This window comes from Marmota flaviventris, chromosome 18 (assembly GCF_047511675.1).
Source record: "Marmota flaviventris isolate mMarFla1 chromosome 18, mMarFla1.hap1, whole genome shotgun sequence".
In the NCBI taxonomy this organism is placed as follows: domain Eukaryota; kingdom Metazoa; phylum Chordata; class Mammalia; order Rodentia; family Sciuridae; genus Marmota; species Marmota flaviventris.
Window position 1 is genome coordinate 59,369,245 of NC_092515.1, and position 13,516 is coordinate 59,382,760.

Sequence of the window (13,516 nt, forward strand, 5' to 3'; positions counted from 1 at the left end):
TACTTAAATTTATCAACCTTCTGTTTCATGGCTTCTGTTCTGCTTTTCTCACTCAGATTATTCTCTGCTGATATTTGTTTCAGTTTTAAGAGACAAAAATGCTTAAGCCATAAGGGATTTATTTTGTAGAGTCTGAGGTTAGAATCCAGCTTTGCTCTTTTTCCTAAGAGTCATGTTGTCATCAGTGATTTCCCCCCATGATGTGACATCACATAATGATATCACATGGTGTGTTACCACCAGCATTTCCGGGTCTCTTTCTAGACTTTGTTATGTTATGTTGCATGGATGTTTGTTTGTATATTCCATTTTAATTACTGTGGCTTCATGAATTAAAATATCTGTCCAATATCACCCCTAGCCACCAAAAAGTAACAGCGTCCCTGCTGGCTACAATCCTCACTAGAAGCAAACAGATGAGTCCCATGTGGCCTCTAAGGAAGGAAAATCTTTCCAACCACCTAGCTCAAGAGAGTAGAAAAAGCAAAAGCTTTGGAATCACAAGACAAGGGTCAAACCTAGGCTTTGCTTCCCACAGGGGAGCCTGGGCCTCACCTATAAATTGGATGATATAGTGAATGTGAGGATCCAATGCATAAACTCTGCCATGTCGGGAGAATTTGGCATTTGTTACATTTCTATCTTCTTATTTTCCTCAGCAGTTCAGCACAAAACACACTGTAACTCTCAACAATACAGAACTCCTCATTTTAGCGGAGGCAGGGTCCTGAGGTGGAGGGGAGCAGATCCGAGATAGGGGTGGGTCCAAATCCTCCTCACACACTCACGGGCCTCGCGGAAACCCCCTCTGCCATTAGCAGTGAACCTGAGCAAGTCCCCTGTCTCTGTGCTTCTGTTTCCACCCGTGTAACCTGAGACTAATAGTTCTTGCCTTCTAAGGGCCCGGGAGTCTGCACGTGTAACGCGTCCCCAGGTGACTCTGCTGCACCTGGAGGTTGGAGGGGCTCAGGACTGGAGGAGAGAGGCGTGTGTGGTGGGGTGGCAGCGGAGAAGGCGACTGTGGCTAGCCAGTGGCCTGACTAGCAGCCGAGGTGGCTGCACGGTGGGTGTCAGGCGCCAAGGGACCGCCCCGCCCCCGGGCCCTTTGGCTGCACTTGGCTTCCAGCCGCTCGCCCCGCCCTCCAATTGGCCAGCGCCCCGCCCCGTCCCAGTCCTTGGCCAATGGGGCCTGCGCGCGCCGGAAGCCGGAACCGGAAGCGCGGCGGCGCGGGAGGCCTCGCCCCTCGGCAGCTGTCTCCTGGCATCATGAGAGTACTCGGGCCGGGCTTGTCCGCGCGGCTTCTCCTCCCTCTGTGGTTCCCCCTGCAGCCGCGGCGGCCGCCCGGGCCTCAGCTGTCGAGCGGGCCGGTGGCGGCGGCCGGAGCCCTGCAGCGGGCCATGGACGAGCTGCTGCGCCGCGCGGTGCCGCCCACGCCGGCCTACGAGCTGCGCGAGAAGACGCCGGCGCCCGCCGAGGGCCAGTGCGCCGACTTCGTGAGCTTCTACGGCGGCCTGGCCGAGGTGGCCCAGCGCGCCGAGCTGCTGGGCCGCCTGGCGCAAGGCTTCGGCGTGGACCACGGCCAGGTGGCCGAGCAGAGCGCCGGCGTGCTCCAGTTGCGCCAGCAGCCGCGGGAGGCGGCCGTGCTGCTGCAGGCCGAGGACCGACTGCGCTACGCGCTGGTGCCGCGCTACCGCGGCCTCTTCCACTACATCAGCAAGCTGGACGGCGGCGTGCGCTTCCTGGTGCAGCTGCGGGCCGACCTGCTCGAGGCGCAGGCCCTCAAGCTGGTGGAGGGGCCGCACGTGCGGGTAAGGCCCTGCCCGGGCCGCACCGACCCCGGGCCGCGAGCTCCCGGCGGCCTCCCAGTGCAGCCCTCCTCTGCCCGGGTCCTGGACACCCCCCTTCGCTCGCAGTTACAGCCCCCAAACCCTGCCCCTTCCCGCTTTCTGAGTCCTTGCCTAGGTAGGCCCTGCGCGCCCCTGCGCCTCCAGCCGCACCTTGCAGGCCTCAGGTGTAAAGTGTTATTAGATAGCTTCTGCGCCACCGTTGCGGAGGGCAGGCCACCCGGCATCTGGTTAGTGTCGTCAATGAAGTCTGTTTGACAAGTTTCGTGAACAAGTATCAACGCCAGGCGCCCTTTGAACACCTGAGGGTGTCAGCACCTACAAGCCAGGTGAGGTGGCAGGCCTGCAGCCCCAGATACTCGAGAGACTGAGGCAGGAGAATCATTTTGCCCAGGAGTTCTCTGCACTACGTATTACCATCACTTTTGGCTCCTTAGCCTCAGATATATACATATTGGGTGTAGTTAAGGATAGGATTAATTTCAGAGTGATAACGGTGGCTATGATTTGATTTCTCATGGTAGCTGGTTAAGTGTTACCAAGGGATTACAAACCTTTGATCCTAAAATTCCCGGATTGGGAATCCCCGGTTCCCAATCACGACTCATCAATCACGATTCTTACTAAATTAACCATGTTCCAGCTCAAATGCACTCTGCTGTCTGAACTCTGCAGACACAATGTGCCCTCCATCCCACACTAGATAAACATTTCCCTGAAAAGTGGAACCTTGTCTCGCATTTCTGGCATAGCAAAATGATGAATGAGTGCTCGAGACAGAGCCCTGCGTGCCCCAGCATAAGAATCTTCGGCACACTGATCATTCACCGCTGTCCTGAAGTCACACTGCACTGCCAGCTGTCAGAGTTCTGAGCCTGGAAGAAGCCAAGAAGGACTTGGAAGTCTTCTGCATAGGCAGTGCATTTAACTGTCAGTACTGAAGTCTGTTAATTCTTTCTCCTTGGCTTTACATAATTACATACATTTTTTAAATCCCCATCATTTAAATCATAGTTTTCTTCTATCCCTAGAAATTGTCAATTGGGATTCGATATTATGAGCTAGCCCCAGAATCACTTTGTGAGCACTGTCTTTTTTTTTTTTTTTTCATTAGACTTCCTTTTTTTTTGAATAGTTTGATGTGCAGTAAAACTGAGCAGAAGGTACAGAGTTCCCAGTATACCCAGCTCTCACTCATGCACAGCCCCCCCAATTCCTCCCCACAGAATGGTATACCTCTACATACAGTTCATGGCCCTGCATTGACATGTCCTTGTCAGTTGGGGTCCGTAGTGCATTAATGTGCTCTTGTGGGTTGGGTGTGTAATCCATTTTTATCCTATTTCTTTTACTTCATTGAGGATTTTACAGCTACATTAAAGAGGCAACTCAGCTTTTTACTCATAGCAATTAAACATTAGAAACCATGAAAAGTCTTAGAGCAGGATCCCAGATCCCCAAGCACCTTAAATGCTGAGTGCTCAAGGAAGAGCAGGGTGCTCACTCCTTGGTTTCCCCAGATCTCAGCATTGCTGATTCTATGCCGTTGCCTGTCACCCAGGCATGCAACTTGCATGACCGCAGTTGACTCTTGGACTTTCTGAATAAGGTCAAGTGAATGTGCCCTGGTTAGGGCTTCTATGGACTTTGTCCTAAGCCTTCCTGGAGTGCATCCAGGTCACTGTGTGGCCCATCTATCCAGGTCCTTTGTTTACTGATTCACTTTAGAACAAGTGGCACCTGTGCACTTCAGTGATGCTGTGTGATTTACAGGACAGAGGGTCTACAGAAGGAGCATGGGATGAGGAAGTGAGCCAGGCTCTGGTTCCATTATTGCCATCTGTTTGTTAAGAGAGATGATTTGGGGTGATTTTAGCCAAGTCTCGTAACTCCCCTGGACCCGTTGGCTCCGCACTGAGATGAGAGATTCAGTTGATGATCAGTGAGCTCAAGGTTAGCCTGCTTCTTTCCCAAAAAGTCCCCTGAGGGATTTATTAGAGCTTTGCTAAAAAATGTGGTAAACAGATGAGGACACAGTTTGTGGAGAGCTTGGTCTCCTGGAGGGGATTATTGGAGGTATAAGCACCTAGAAGACTGACTTTGCCATTGCAGTGTATCCAGCATGAGATCCGAAGGATATGGGCAGTATGGGGTCTGTCTGTTTCCTGGGATATCTGAAATCAGACAAGATTTATTTTCTCTCCCTTCAGGATTTTTAATCCCTTTCAGTGTAAGTTCAGAGTCAGTTTCAAGTGTCCTTGCTGGAAGATACAAGCACCACTTTGAAAATTTTAGTGGGGCAAAGGTCAAGTTACTATCTGTTGTGCTTTCCAAGATAGCAAATCCAGTACATGGAGAAGGACGTGGACATGGCCTGTGTTAATCTGAATCAGAAGATCAGTGTGTCGGTCTTGGTTCCCACCAAGCTGCACTGCTGTGGTGAGTCGTCTAATGTGGATTTATGGGATTCCTTGGACCACAAGTTATCGACCTTCGTGGGCTTACTCCAAGAAAGGAATTATAGTAGGAAAAGGACTTGAGACTATTCTTGATGTCAGCGACCACAAAACCCAAAGTGTTCACCTGTGGGAAAGGGAAGGTGAGCGGCTCTGAGGGAGCAGCTTCATTACAGCAGGAAGAGCCTCCCTCTGGTCCTCGATTGTTCTTTGGTAAAAAGTGTTTTTTCAGCCAAAGTTCTGTTGACTCTGGAGGCCCCCAGGGTGTGTGGGCTGGTGCCTTTGGTGGAGATGAATCCAGCTCTGCAGGGTCTTTCCTGGGCTTTGGGCTCCGGAGTCAGTCAGGTGCCTGAAGAGCACCTAACAGGGTGGCTCCCTGGAAGGAGTAGCGGCTTCAGCTGGGGAGTGGGCGCTCTGTGCTGCCGCCTCCTGGTACAGCGCCCTGAGTGTCCAGCTCAGCCCTGCCAGTGCCTGCCTCTGGGCCTGACCTGTGGCTGCGGGGCTTTCTGTTGTCATTTCCAGAGGCCCACTTGGTTGAGGACTTAGTTTTCTTCGAGATCAAATTCCAGTGAACCAGTTGAATCCCCCCAGGCTGCAGGAAGGTCTGGGCAGTGGGAGATACTTGAGGGCGGTTAGCGTGTAGATCACAGGAAGGCCTCGCCATGGGCGGTTTGGACATGGAAACCGTGGTGGAGGGAGGCATGGCTACTGGGGGTAGGTGCTGTCAGACTCTGTCGGCATCCCACCTGGCCACCCCTGCTGTTGTGACCACCAGCTGTGCTGGACACAGCTAGGCAGCCCCTCTGGGCAGGTTTCCCTGCTGTGGTCTGCATAGTACTCCCTGTGCGTCCTGGGACACTCTGTGCCTAGCTCCACTAAGCAAGAATTAGGTGGGAAGGTTCGTGGAGGGTGGGGGTGTGGCTCATGTGATTTGGAGTAGTACCCGCTCTGAGCCCTGGCCTCTGCCTCCCTTCCAGCTCAGGGCTTCTGAGCGACTCTTCTTCACATACCAAAATAGGCAGATCTTAACAGCCAAGAACTTCAGAAGAGAGGGCAGGAGACAACTTTTCTCTGCTAAAGGAAAAGCTGGCTGGTCGTCCCGATGGCGTCATCCAAGGAAACCAAGGGAGCACAGAAGGACAGAGCTAGCCTGGCTTGGGCGCTGCTTGGTGCCCCGGCAGCTGCACTTCCCGCCTGGCGTGGTTATAGTGAGGCAGAGGAGGTTCTTCCTGGCCGCCTGCCCATGGTTGGCTCCGGCTGGAACAGCTGTGGTGGTAGAAGCAGGCAGTGGAGACTTGTAACCTTCCACCTAGATTCCAGCTCTGCGTCCAGCATCACATGTTGTCGCTGTCAGCTGCCCAGAATAGAGTGGAGAGCCCTCAGAGGAGGAATTTCCACCAGCCAAGCTATTTCTTTCATAATTAATGTCAAAACCAGGTTTTTCCAGCTTTTTCCTGTCACAGATGTACCAGAAATCTAATACATCTTCCCCGAGCTCAACCAGCCGCCTCCTGACCGTTCAGCAAAGATGCTGAGGTCCTGAGCCTCAGGAAACTATATGAGATTTTATTAATATGGGGGCATTTTGAGGGGGGGTCTCTGATTTTTAACACATACTTAAGCGTATGAAAGGACCCCAGGAGAATTAAGAACTATTGTAGTCAGTCTTATAAAGAGCCGTTGAGCTAGCAAACCATCTCTTGCCTCCCAGCCTGCTCCTCCCGAATCACCTTTCCTTTCTTCTCTGGCAGAGCTCACAGCTGAGTAGAGGAGATTATGTTATGGCATCTAGAGCTACAAGGAATTGCAAGGAGGAGCCGGCCCCACCGCCATCCAATGCCTAAATCCCCTCTGGAGCAGACTCACCCAGCTATAGCCCTCCTGTGCAGTTGCTCCAGGGGCGAGAGCCCTTTGCCAGGACGGACAGCCTTCCTTATGGTGAAGACAGTCCAAATCTGCTGTCCGTGACTGCTGCTGCTTGGTCCTAGATTAGCCCCCTCCCACCCTTGTGGGGTCACAGAACAAGCCCAGCCTCCTCTGGGTCCTAGTACTTAAATATAAAAAAACAGACTTCACATTCTTCTGAAAAATCATGAGCCACCAGCCCATGCCTGCAGCTTTTGCTCAGGTGACAAAGTTCTGAGGCCTTTCATCTTGTAACAGAATTATTGTGAAATGGTGCTATGAAGTTCCATGACAGTTACAAAACTGGTCTTAGACAATGTCTATCACTTTCTTGTGAACTCTGTACAAAGTTTTGAAAGATAATTTGGTACCAGATGCACTTAAGATACTGTCATTTAATAATAGTGTTCAGTGTGCCTGTGAGTAGCAAAGACCCAATGTAACAGTTTGAATAATAGAGAAGTTAGTTTTTCAGGTCCAAGTCTAGGGACAGCTGATCTGCTCTGTGGTGTATTCAGTGAACCTCCACTTCAGTCTTGTTGCTCTGCCCTGAAGACCCATCGCCAGTGTCACCTCATGGTCCAGTATGGCTGCTCCCACACCAGCCACCACAGAAGAATGAGCAAGGGAAAGGATAGATAAAGGACATGCTCCTGCCGTCTCTTAATGTTCCCCAGCCTACTGCAGGACACCTCTGCTCACACCTCCTTGGCCAAAGCTCATTCACATGGCTTCCCCCTGGTGCTGTGCAGTCTATTCTGGACAGACATGGATGTGCCTAGCTAAAAATGTGGCCTCTGTTAATTTGGAAGATGGAGAAAGCAACTGCTGTGAAATAATAAGCTGTGTGGGCCACTGTTGGCACCCTCTTCACTGTGGCAGGCAGAAGCTTTCTACAGTTACATGTCCAGCCCTGGTCACTTTAGGCCACACTGAACTCAGATCCTGCTCCAGCCCATGTGTCTCCTCTTCTATTCTTGCTTGAAGGGTTTCAGTGCAAAGGGATCTTTGATGTCAACTCAAATCATTTTTGGAAGTAGAACTGATATAAATAAGTGAGGCAAAATTAGAAGAATTTCATCAAATCTAAAATACTCTATCAGATACGCTGTTACTTTGTTTTTCTCTATTTATTCTAGTCATTTATACATGACAACAGAATGCTCTTTGATTCATTGTACACAAATAGAGCACAATTTTTCACTTCTCTGGTTGTACACAAAGTAGGGTCATAGCATTCATGCCATACATGTACCTAGGGTAATGTTGTCCGTCACATGCCACCATCTTTCCTATCCCCATACGTGCCCCCTTTGCCCAATCCAAAGTTCCTCCATCCACCCAATGCCCCACCCCCCATTATAGATTAGCATCCTCTTATCAGAGGAAACATTCGGCTTTTGGTTTTTTTGGGATTGGCTTACTTCACTTAACATGATATTCTCCAACTCCATCCATTTACCTGCCAACACCATAATTTTATTCTCTTTTATTGCTGAGTAATATTCCATTGTGTCTATATGCCACAGTTTCTTTCAGATACACTGTTATTGTAATTCCCACTAAGGTGGAGAAAAATGCTGGCAGGTAAACAGTGACCCAGCACCTTTTGAAAGGTGCATCCTGACGTCAGAGGTGTTCAGATCTGAAGGTGTGTGTCTCCAGGTGATGAAATAGCATCCCTGGACCAAGTACTTGTTCCTCTCAGAAAACAAGGTATCTCACTCTTCCCTGCCATAGAATGTTCTGGAGGGCGCAGGCCCTGGAGCTCTGTGAAGCCTGTTAGTGTTTGTCCTGTTTTATATACTTAGTTATGTTCTCTGTGATGAACAAATCGCAGTGTTGCATCACTGCGGCCAGCGTGGTTCAAAGTGAAGGTTTGCGTCCGGGGGTCTCGGTCGTCCTCTGCAGAGGGAACTGGGGCTGCCTTGGCTGGAGATGGGAGTCGCACAGAGGTGTTGCAGACGAGGCTGCCCAGGGCATCGCCTGGCACCGTCTCCCATCGTGCGTGATCGGCTTCATTCACTGTGCTGACAGGGACACGGAGGTGGGCTCCTTCTGCTGTCCCCTGAGGACCCCTGCCTTCTCCTTTCAGGAAATGAATGGGGTACTGAAAGGCATGCTCTCGGAGTGGTTCTCCTCAGGGTTCCTGAGCCTCGAACGGGTCACCTGGCATTCGCCGTGTGAGGTGCTGCAGAGAATCAGTGAGTGAGTATGAGCCGCTTCTCAGACTGCCGCTGAGCCTGGGCGCATTCCTCCGTGTCCTGTTTGATCCCACAAGATTCCACATGGTGTTCACGGGGATCATGGCTGTCGCTGCATGTGGGGGAGGGGGCAGAGCACAGAAAAATCCGTTAGTCCTCAGTCACCTGGGTCTTGTTTACATCCTCGTGTTTAAAGCCAACAGACCCATTCATGGCTTCTCAAGACCCTGTTATCAGAGTCGTGCAAGCTCTGGACCAAGTGGTTGTGTTAGTAATCCAAACAGCACGCACCCAGTTGTTAAGTCCCCCTGGGATAGAACCTTTCGGTAAACTACATCATGCATGGTCACAGCGCGTCCAGGACAGTGTCACTCAGTCCTGTGTCGTGTCCTGCCTGCATTCCATGCTGTCCCATGGAATCTCAGGCTCAGAAAGGGTCCTGCTGTTGAAGCCTAAGTGACAACAGTGCCTGCTGTGGTTCACATGCCAAAAACAGTCATGGAGAGGCTGGGAGACAGGGCCGAGGGGCACAGCACAGGCAGCCGCTTCAGAATGCGGGGTCCCCAGGACAGAGAGCTCCACAGCAAAGCCACAGTTAGATTCTGTGTTGAAACCTACTGTAAAAATGCCTCCAAGAGCCTCACTCACTCCTCTCGAGATTGGCGTTAAGATTCAGCACCCAATTTTGTATGTAAAGTGGTCATTGATGATAGTTCTTCTCAGTGTATTTCACATTAAAATGTTTGTCTATAGATTTTTCAGGAGTCGGTTAGAGCTGTATTGAAAGAGCTTGACTTTCGTGGGTAACATGAATAGCAATCAGCAAGTACTGTTTAACATGAAGATTGGACACTCATTTCATCCCTGTTGTCCCTTGTCAGGGCTGAGGCTGTGCACCCTGTAAAGAACTGGATGGATATGAAGCAACGCGTCGGGCCCTACAGGAGGTGCTACTTCTTTTCTCACTGTTCAACCCCGGGGGAGCCCCTCGTCGTCTTGCATGTGGCACTGACCAGTGATATCTCCAACAACATCCAGGTACCTGCAGTTGGTCACTTGAGGACAAGATAAGCATCCTACAAAGTTCCTTACAGCCAGAACCTGCATCTGGTGCCAGACCTCTCAGCACTTTGATTCTCTGAGGCTCTTGTGACACAGGACAGGTGCCATGTGAGCTGAGGCGGCCGGCCCTTCTCAGAGCCACCTTGGTGTCTTCCAGGCAATCGTGAAGGAGTGCCCCCCCTCGGAAACAGAGGAGAGGAACAGGATTGCCGCTGCGATCTTCTACTCCCTCAGCCTGACCCAGCAGGGACTGCAAGGGGTGGAGCTGGGGACCTTCCTCATAAAGCGCGTGGTCAAGGAGCTGCAGGTGAGTGATCCTGGGGGCGGGGGGGGGAGTCCTGATGGGCCTAGATCCTTCTCATGTCTCTCAGGACCCAGGCTGAGAGAGCTGAAGGAAGGGAGGAGCAGAATAGTCCCAGGAGCCACGAGACTGCGGGAGGTGGGAGCAGAGCTGAGAACAGGCATCCAGAGTGGCTTCTTGATGGGCTGCAGGTGCAGACGTGTTCTGAGGACCTGGCTCTCCAGGGAAGCCTTGCCTGGCTTGCCCCGCTGTGACTGCTCGTGCTGTCACACACACACACACACACACACACACACGTCTGGGTGCCTCCTTCACTGTCAGCTATCCCAGACCAGGTACCAGCACGGTCTTCCTAGCCATGCCTGACCTGTCCTGTCCCTGCCCACCCACACTTTCCAGGGCCTCTGACCCCTGACATCCCACCAGCGTGGGCTCTCTCGGGGTCTGTGAGAGTGCTAAGGTTAGACTAGGCAGCGTAGAGGTCAGTGTTGGTCTAATTCCCTTCTTCTTGTTGCCTGCAAAGGGCACCGGCTGTCCTATGGTGGACACACTCAGATGACCTCTGAGTGTAGCTTTTCAAAACTGTCTCTCAAGGGCTTGGGTGACCTCCAGTGAGTGGAATCTAGGTCTTAGGTTAAATGACTGGATTTCTAATGGCTCTGAGCGCGCTGTCCTCTGCCTGGGTACTCTTTGCTCCAGCACAGGCTGTGGTGGCAGATGCTCTGCCTTCAAGGATGGCAGCTTGAAGTTAAATATTTTACATGCTTCATGCTACAGTCTTAGTCAGTTTTAATCTAAGAACTCAGCCTTCAGATTGGAACGGCTTCTTTATTGTCACTGTCTGCCACTTTTCCCCCAGAGGTGTTAACAAGCCACATATAATAATATAAGGTTTTTCTAGGCCCTTCTTCTTTGCTGTTGGTATTATGAGTAGGGCAACGAGGAGGACACTGAGGTAACGAGCCAGTAGCAGGGAGAGCAGAACCAGGGCTCTGGGTGATGCACCCAAGACTCCCCATGGTCTCGGAGCCACCTGACAGTAGTACTTAGGCACACTTGGCTGTGAGCCAAGGGTCCTCAGGGACTCTCCAGGGAAGCTGGTTCCCTTCTGCCCAGAAGGTCTCACGGGGTTTATGAAAGCCCAACACTGGAGCCCCCTTCAATGCCCAGAGAAGGGAAGACACTGCATAGTCTTACCTTTTAATATTATTCTGTCATTAAAATTGTATTTTTTAATTTCAAGTGACATTTAGAATGTTTGTGATATACTCTGTAACATGGAATGTAGGTTGAGTGTCTTGTCCCTGTAAACATGAGCAGAGACAGGCCAGGTGTGCGAGGCCATGTTGGGCCACTGAGAGTCGTGTCCTCAGAGTGCTGGAGCACTGTGGCTTGTTCTCTTCTTTCATAAATTTTAAAGTTTTTTAAAAAAAAATTTTGTAGTTGTATGTGGGCAAAATACCTTTATTTTATTTGTTTATTTTTATGTGGTGCTGAGAATCAAACCCGGCACCTCGCGCATGCTAGGCGAGCGCTCTGTCACTGAGCCACTATCCCAGCTCCTCTCCAGCCCTTTTTGAATTTTTATTTTGAGACAGGGTCTTGCTAAGTTGCTGAGGGCCTAAGTTTCTGAGGCTGGCTTCGAATTTGCAAGCCTCCTGCCTCAGCCTCCTAAGTCTCTGGGATTACCAGTGTGTACCACCGTGCCTGGCTATCATTTTAATAATGACTGAACCAAGTTACGGTGACACACCCCACCTGCCCCTCCTGTCCCCCTAGTTATAGCTGGGCCACCACTTAGATGTCACTTGGTGCTTGTATACCAAGCGTCAGACTGGGCTCTGGGGCCACAGTGGTCTCCCAGGAGAGGGACATGGTGCAGTAGAAGGATGAGGTCTGTGGTCGAAAACTGGACCATGTTCCTCATGAAGGGGCTGTCCCTCAGATTTTATGCAAGCCCCCAATCCTGGCCTCTGTTTTGCAATGTGGCAAAAGGATGGATTGAAACCTGGCCTAGAGGCTTGCCTTGGGGTTTCAGATGCTTCTAGGGCCTGGCAGACACCAGCTTCCTAATGTGCCTTGAAAGAAGAAAAATGTAGTAGTGGACATCACATGTCACTCTGCCGATTGTGCAGCAGCGTCCAGAGCTGAGAGGAGTAGACAGGGGACGAGGGACCTCACACCACCTGCTGAACTGTGTGTTTTCTCTGCCTTCCTCTCACCCACCTGCTCGCAGAAGGAGTTTCCTCACCTGGGGGCATTTTCAAGCCTGTCACCTATACCTGGATTCACCAAGTGGCTTCTGGGGCTTCTGAACTCACAGACAAAGGAGCATGGGAGGAACGAACTGTTCACAGATTCAGAATGTAAAGAGATCACCGAGATCACTGGTGGCCCCATCCAGGAGACCCTCAAGGTCATGCTCAGCAGCAGTGAGTGGGTGAAGTCGGAGAAGCTGGTGCGCGCGCTCCAGGCTCCCCTCATGCGGCTGTGTGCCTGGTACCTGTATGGTGAGAAGCACCGTGGCTTCGCCCTGAACCCTGTGGCCAACTTCCACCTGCAGAACGGGGCTGTGATGTGGCGCATCAACTGGATGGCTGACAGCAGCCTCAGGGGCCTCACCGGCTCATGTGGCCTCATGGTCAACTACCGCTACTACCTGGAGGAGACGGGCCCCAACAGCATCGCCTACCTGGGCTCCAAGAACATCAAAGCTTCTGAGCAGGTCCTCAGCCTGGTGGCCCAGTTCCAGAAAAATAGCAAGCTCTAGGCACCAGCCTCCACAGTTCAGATCCTGCTCAGAAAAAGGTGGTCTTCCTGATGGGTCAGGTTGCGGATCAGAAGGGCCTCTGAGGAAAACCACAGCTGTGCTGTGTGGCCTGCCCACAGCAGGGTGCCCCGCCAAGCCGTGCCCCAGCTGTCACTGTGCTGGTAAAGAAGCGCTGCCAGACGGAGGTGGCAGATGCAGGTGCTGAGGCCTCTGCTGCTGCCCAGGGCCAATCCTTGGGCCTTATAAGGACCAGGGCAGAAGGCCCCAGTGAGAATATAGTCTCCTTTGGAGCTTGTAGAGCATAACTGTAGCCATTTCTGTCCACTGGGTACAGGGGGATAAAGGGCTGAGCTACGTCTATCAGGGAAATTCTGAAGCTTGTGAAGGTATGGGACTTATGATTTGCACAGAATATAGTAAGTTAATCACTGAACACAGATGCTGCTGTCGAGGCCTCAGTTGGGGTGTAGCTTTCAAACTACCGTGATTCAAGTTCATAATGAACCGAATAGTAAAGAACAGGTTTGTTCTGTAAAGCTTTAAATGTGTTTACTTAATGGTGGTTGTCTCTAAGATTAGAGTCCTGGCCAGGCTGGACCAGCTCTGAGGTATCAGCTGTGCTATCCGTCTGAGCCAGCTGTGGGCAGCACGGTTGGGAGGGGCCTGGGAATGTGGGACCAGACTGCCATGTGGGAAGAGGCCGTCGCAGCCTGGGGGTGGGGGCTGTATCTGTGCTGGTCTGTGTCCCACGTCCGTGTGCACAGTGCCCTGGCTCTTCTCAGTTGAGCAGACAGGCCCCTGCCCTCCTTGCTCCTCTAGCCCACCACAGGTCCTCTGTCAGCCCCACCTGGGTGTGTTGACAGCAGCAGATGGTGTGGTGGTGCACCCTGGGGGCAGCAGTCTGGTGCCACTGTGCCTTTTATAGCAGTATAAGAGCCCTGGGCTTTGGAGTGACTCACAGGCTTATCGTCCA

The 13,516-nt window shown here is 51.8% G+C and overlaps 1 protein-coding gene across 1 annotated transcript; it reads left to right on the forward strand.

Moving 5' to 3' along the window:
• Window positions 1–1,227: 1,227 nt before the first annotated feature.
• Window positions 1,228–13,087, forward strand: Mlycd (malonyl-CoA decarboxylase). Its single transcript, XM_027933212.2, has 5 exons — window positions 1,228–1,809; window positions 8,302–8,414; window positions 9,292–9,448; window positions 9,630–9,779; window positions 12,010–13,087. Exons 1-5 carry the CDS (start codon window positions 1,267–1,269, stop codon window positions 12,541–12,543), a joined length of 1,497 nt encoding a protein of 498 aa, XP_027789013.2. The 5' UTR covers window positions 1,228–1,266; the 3' UTR covers window positions 12,544–13,087.
• Window positions 13,088–13,516: the final 429 nt, after the last annotated feature.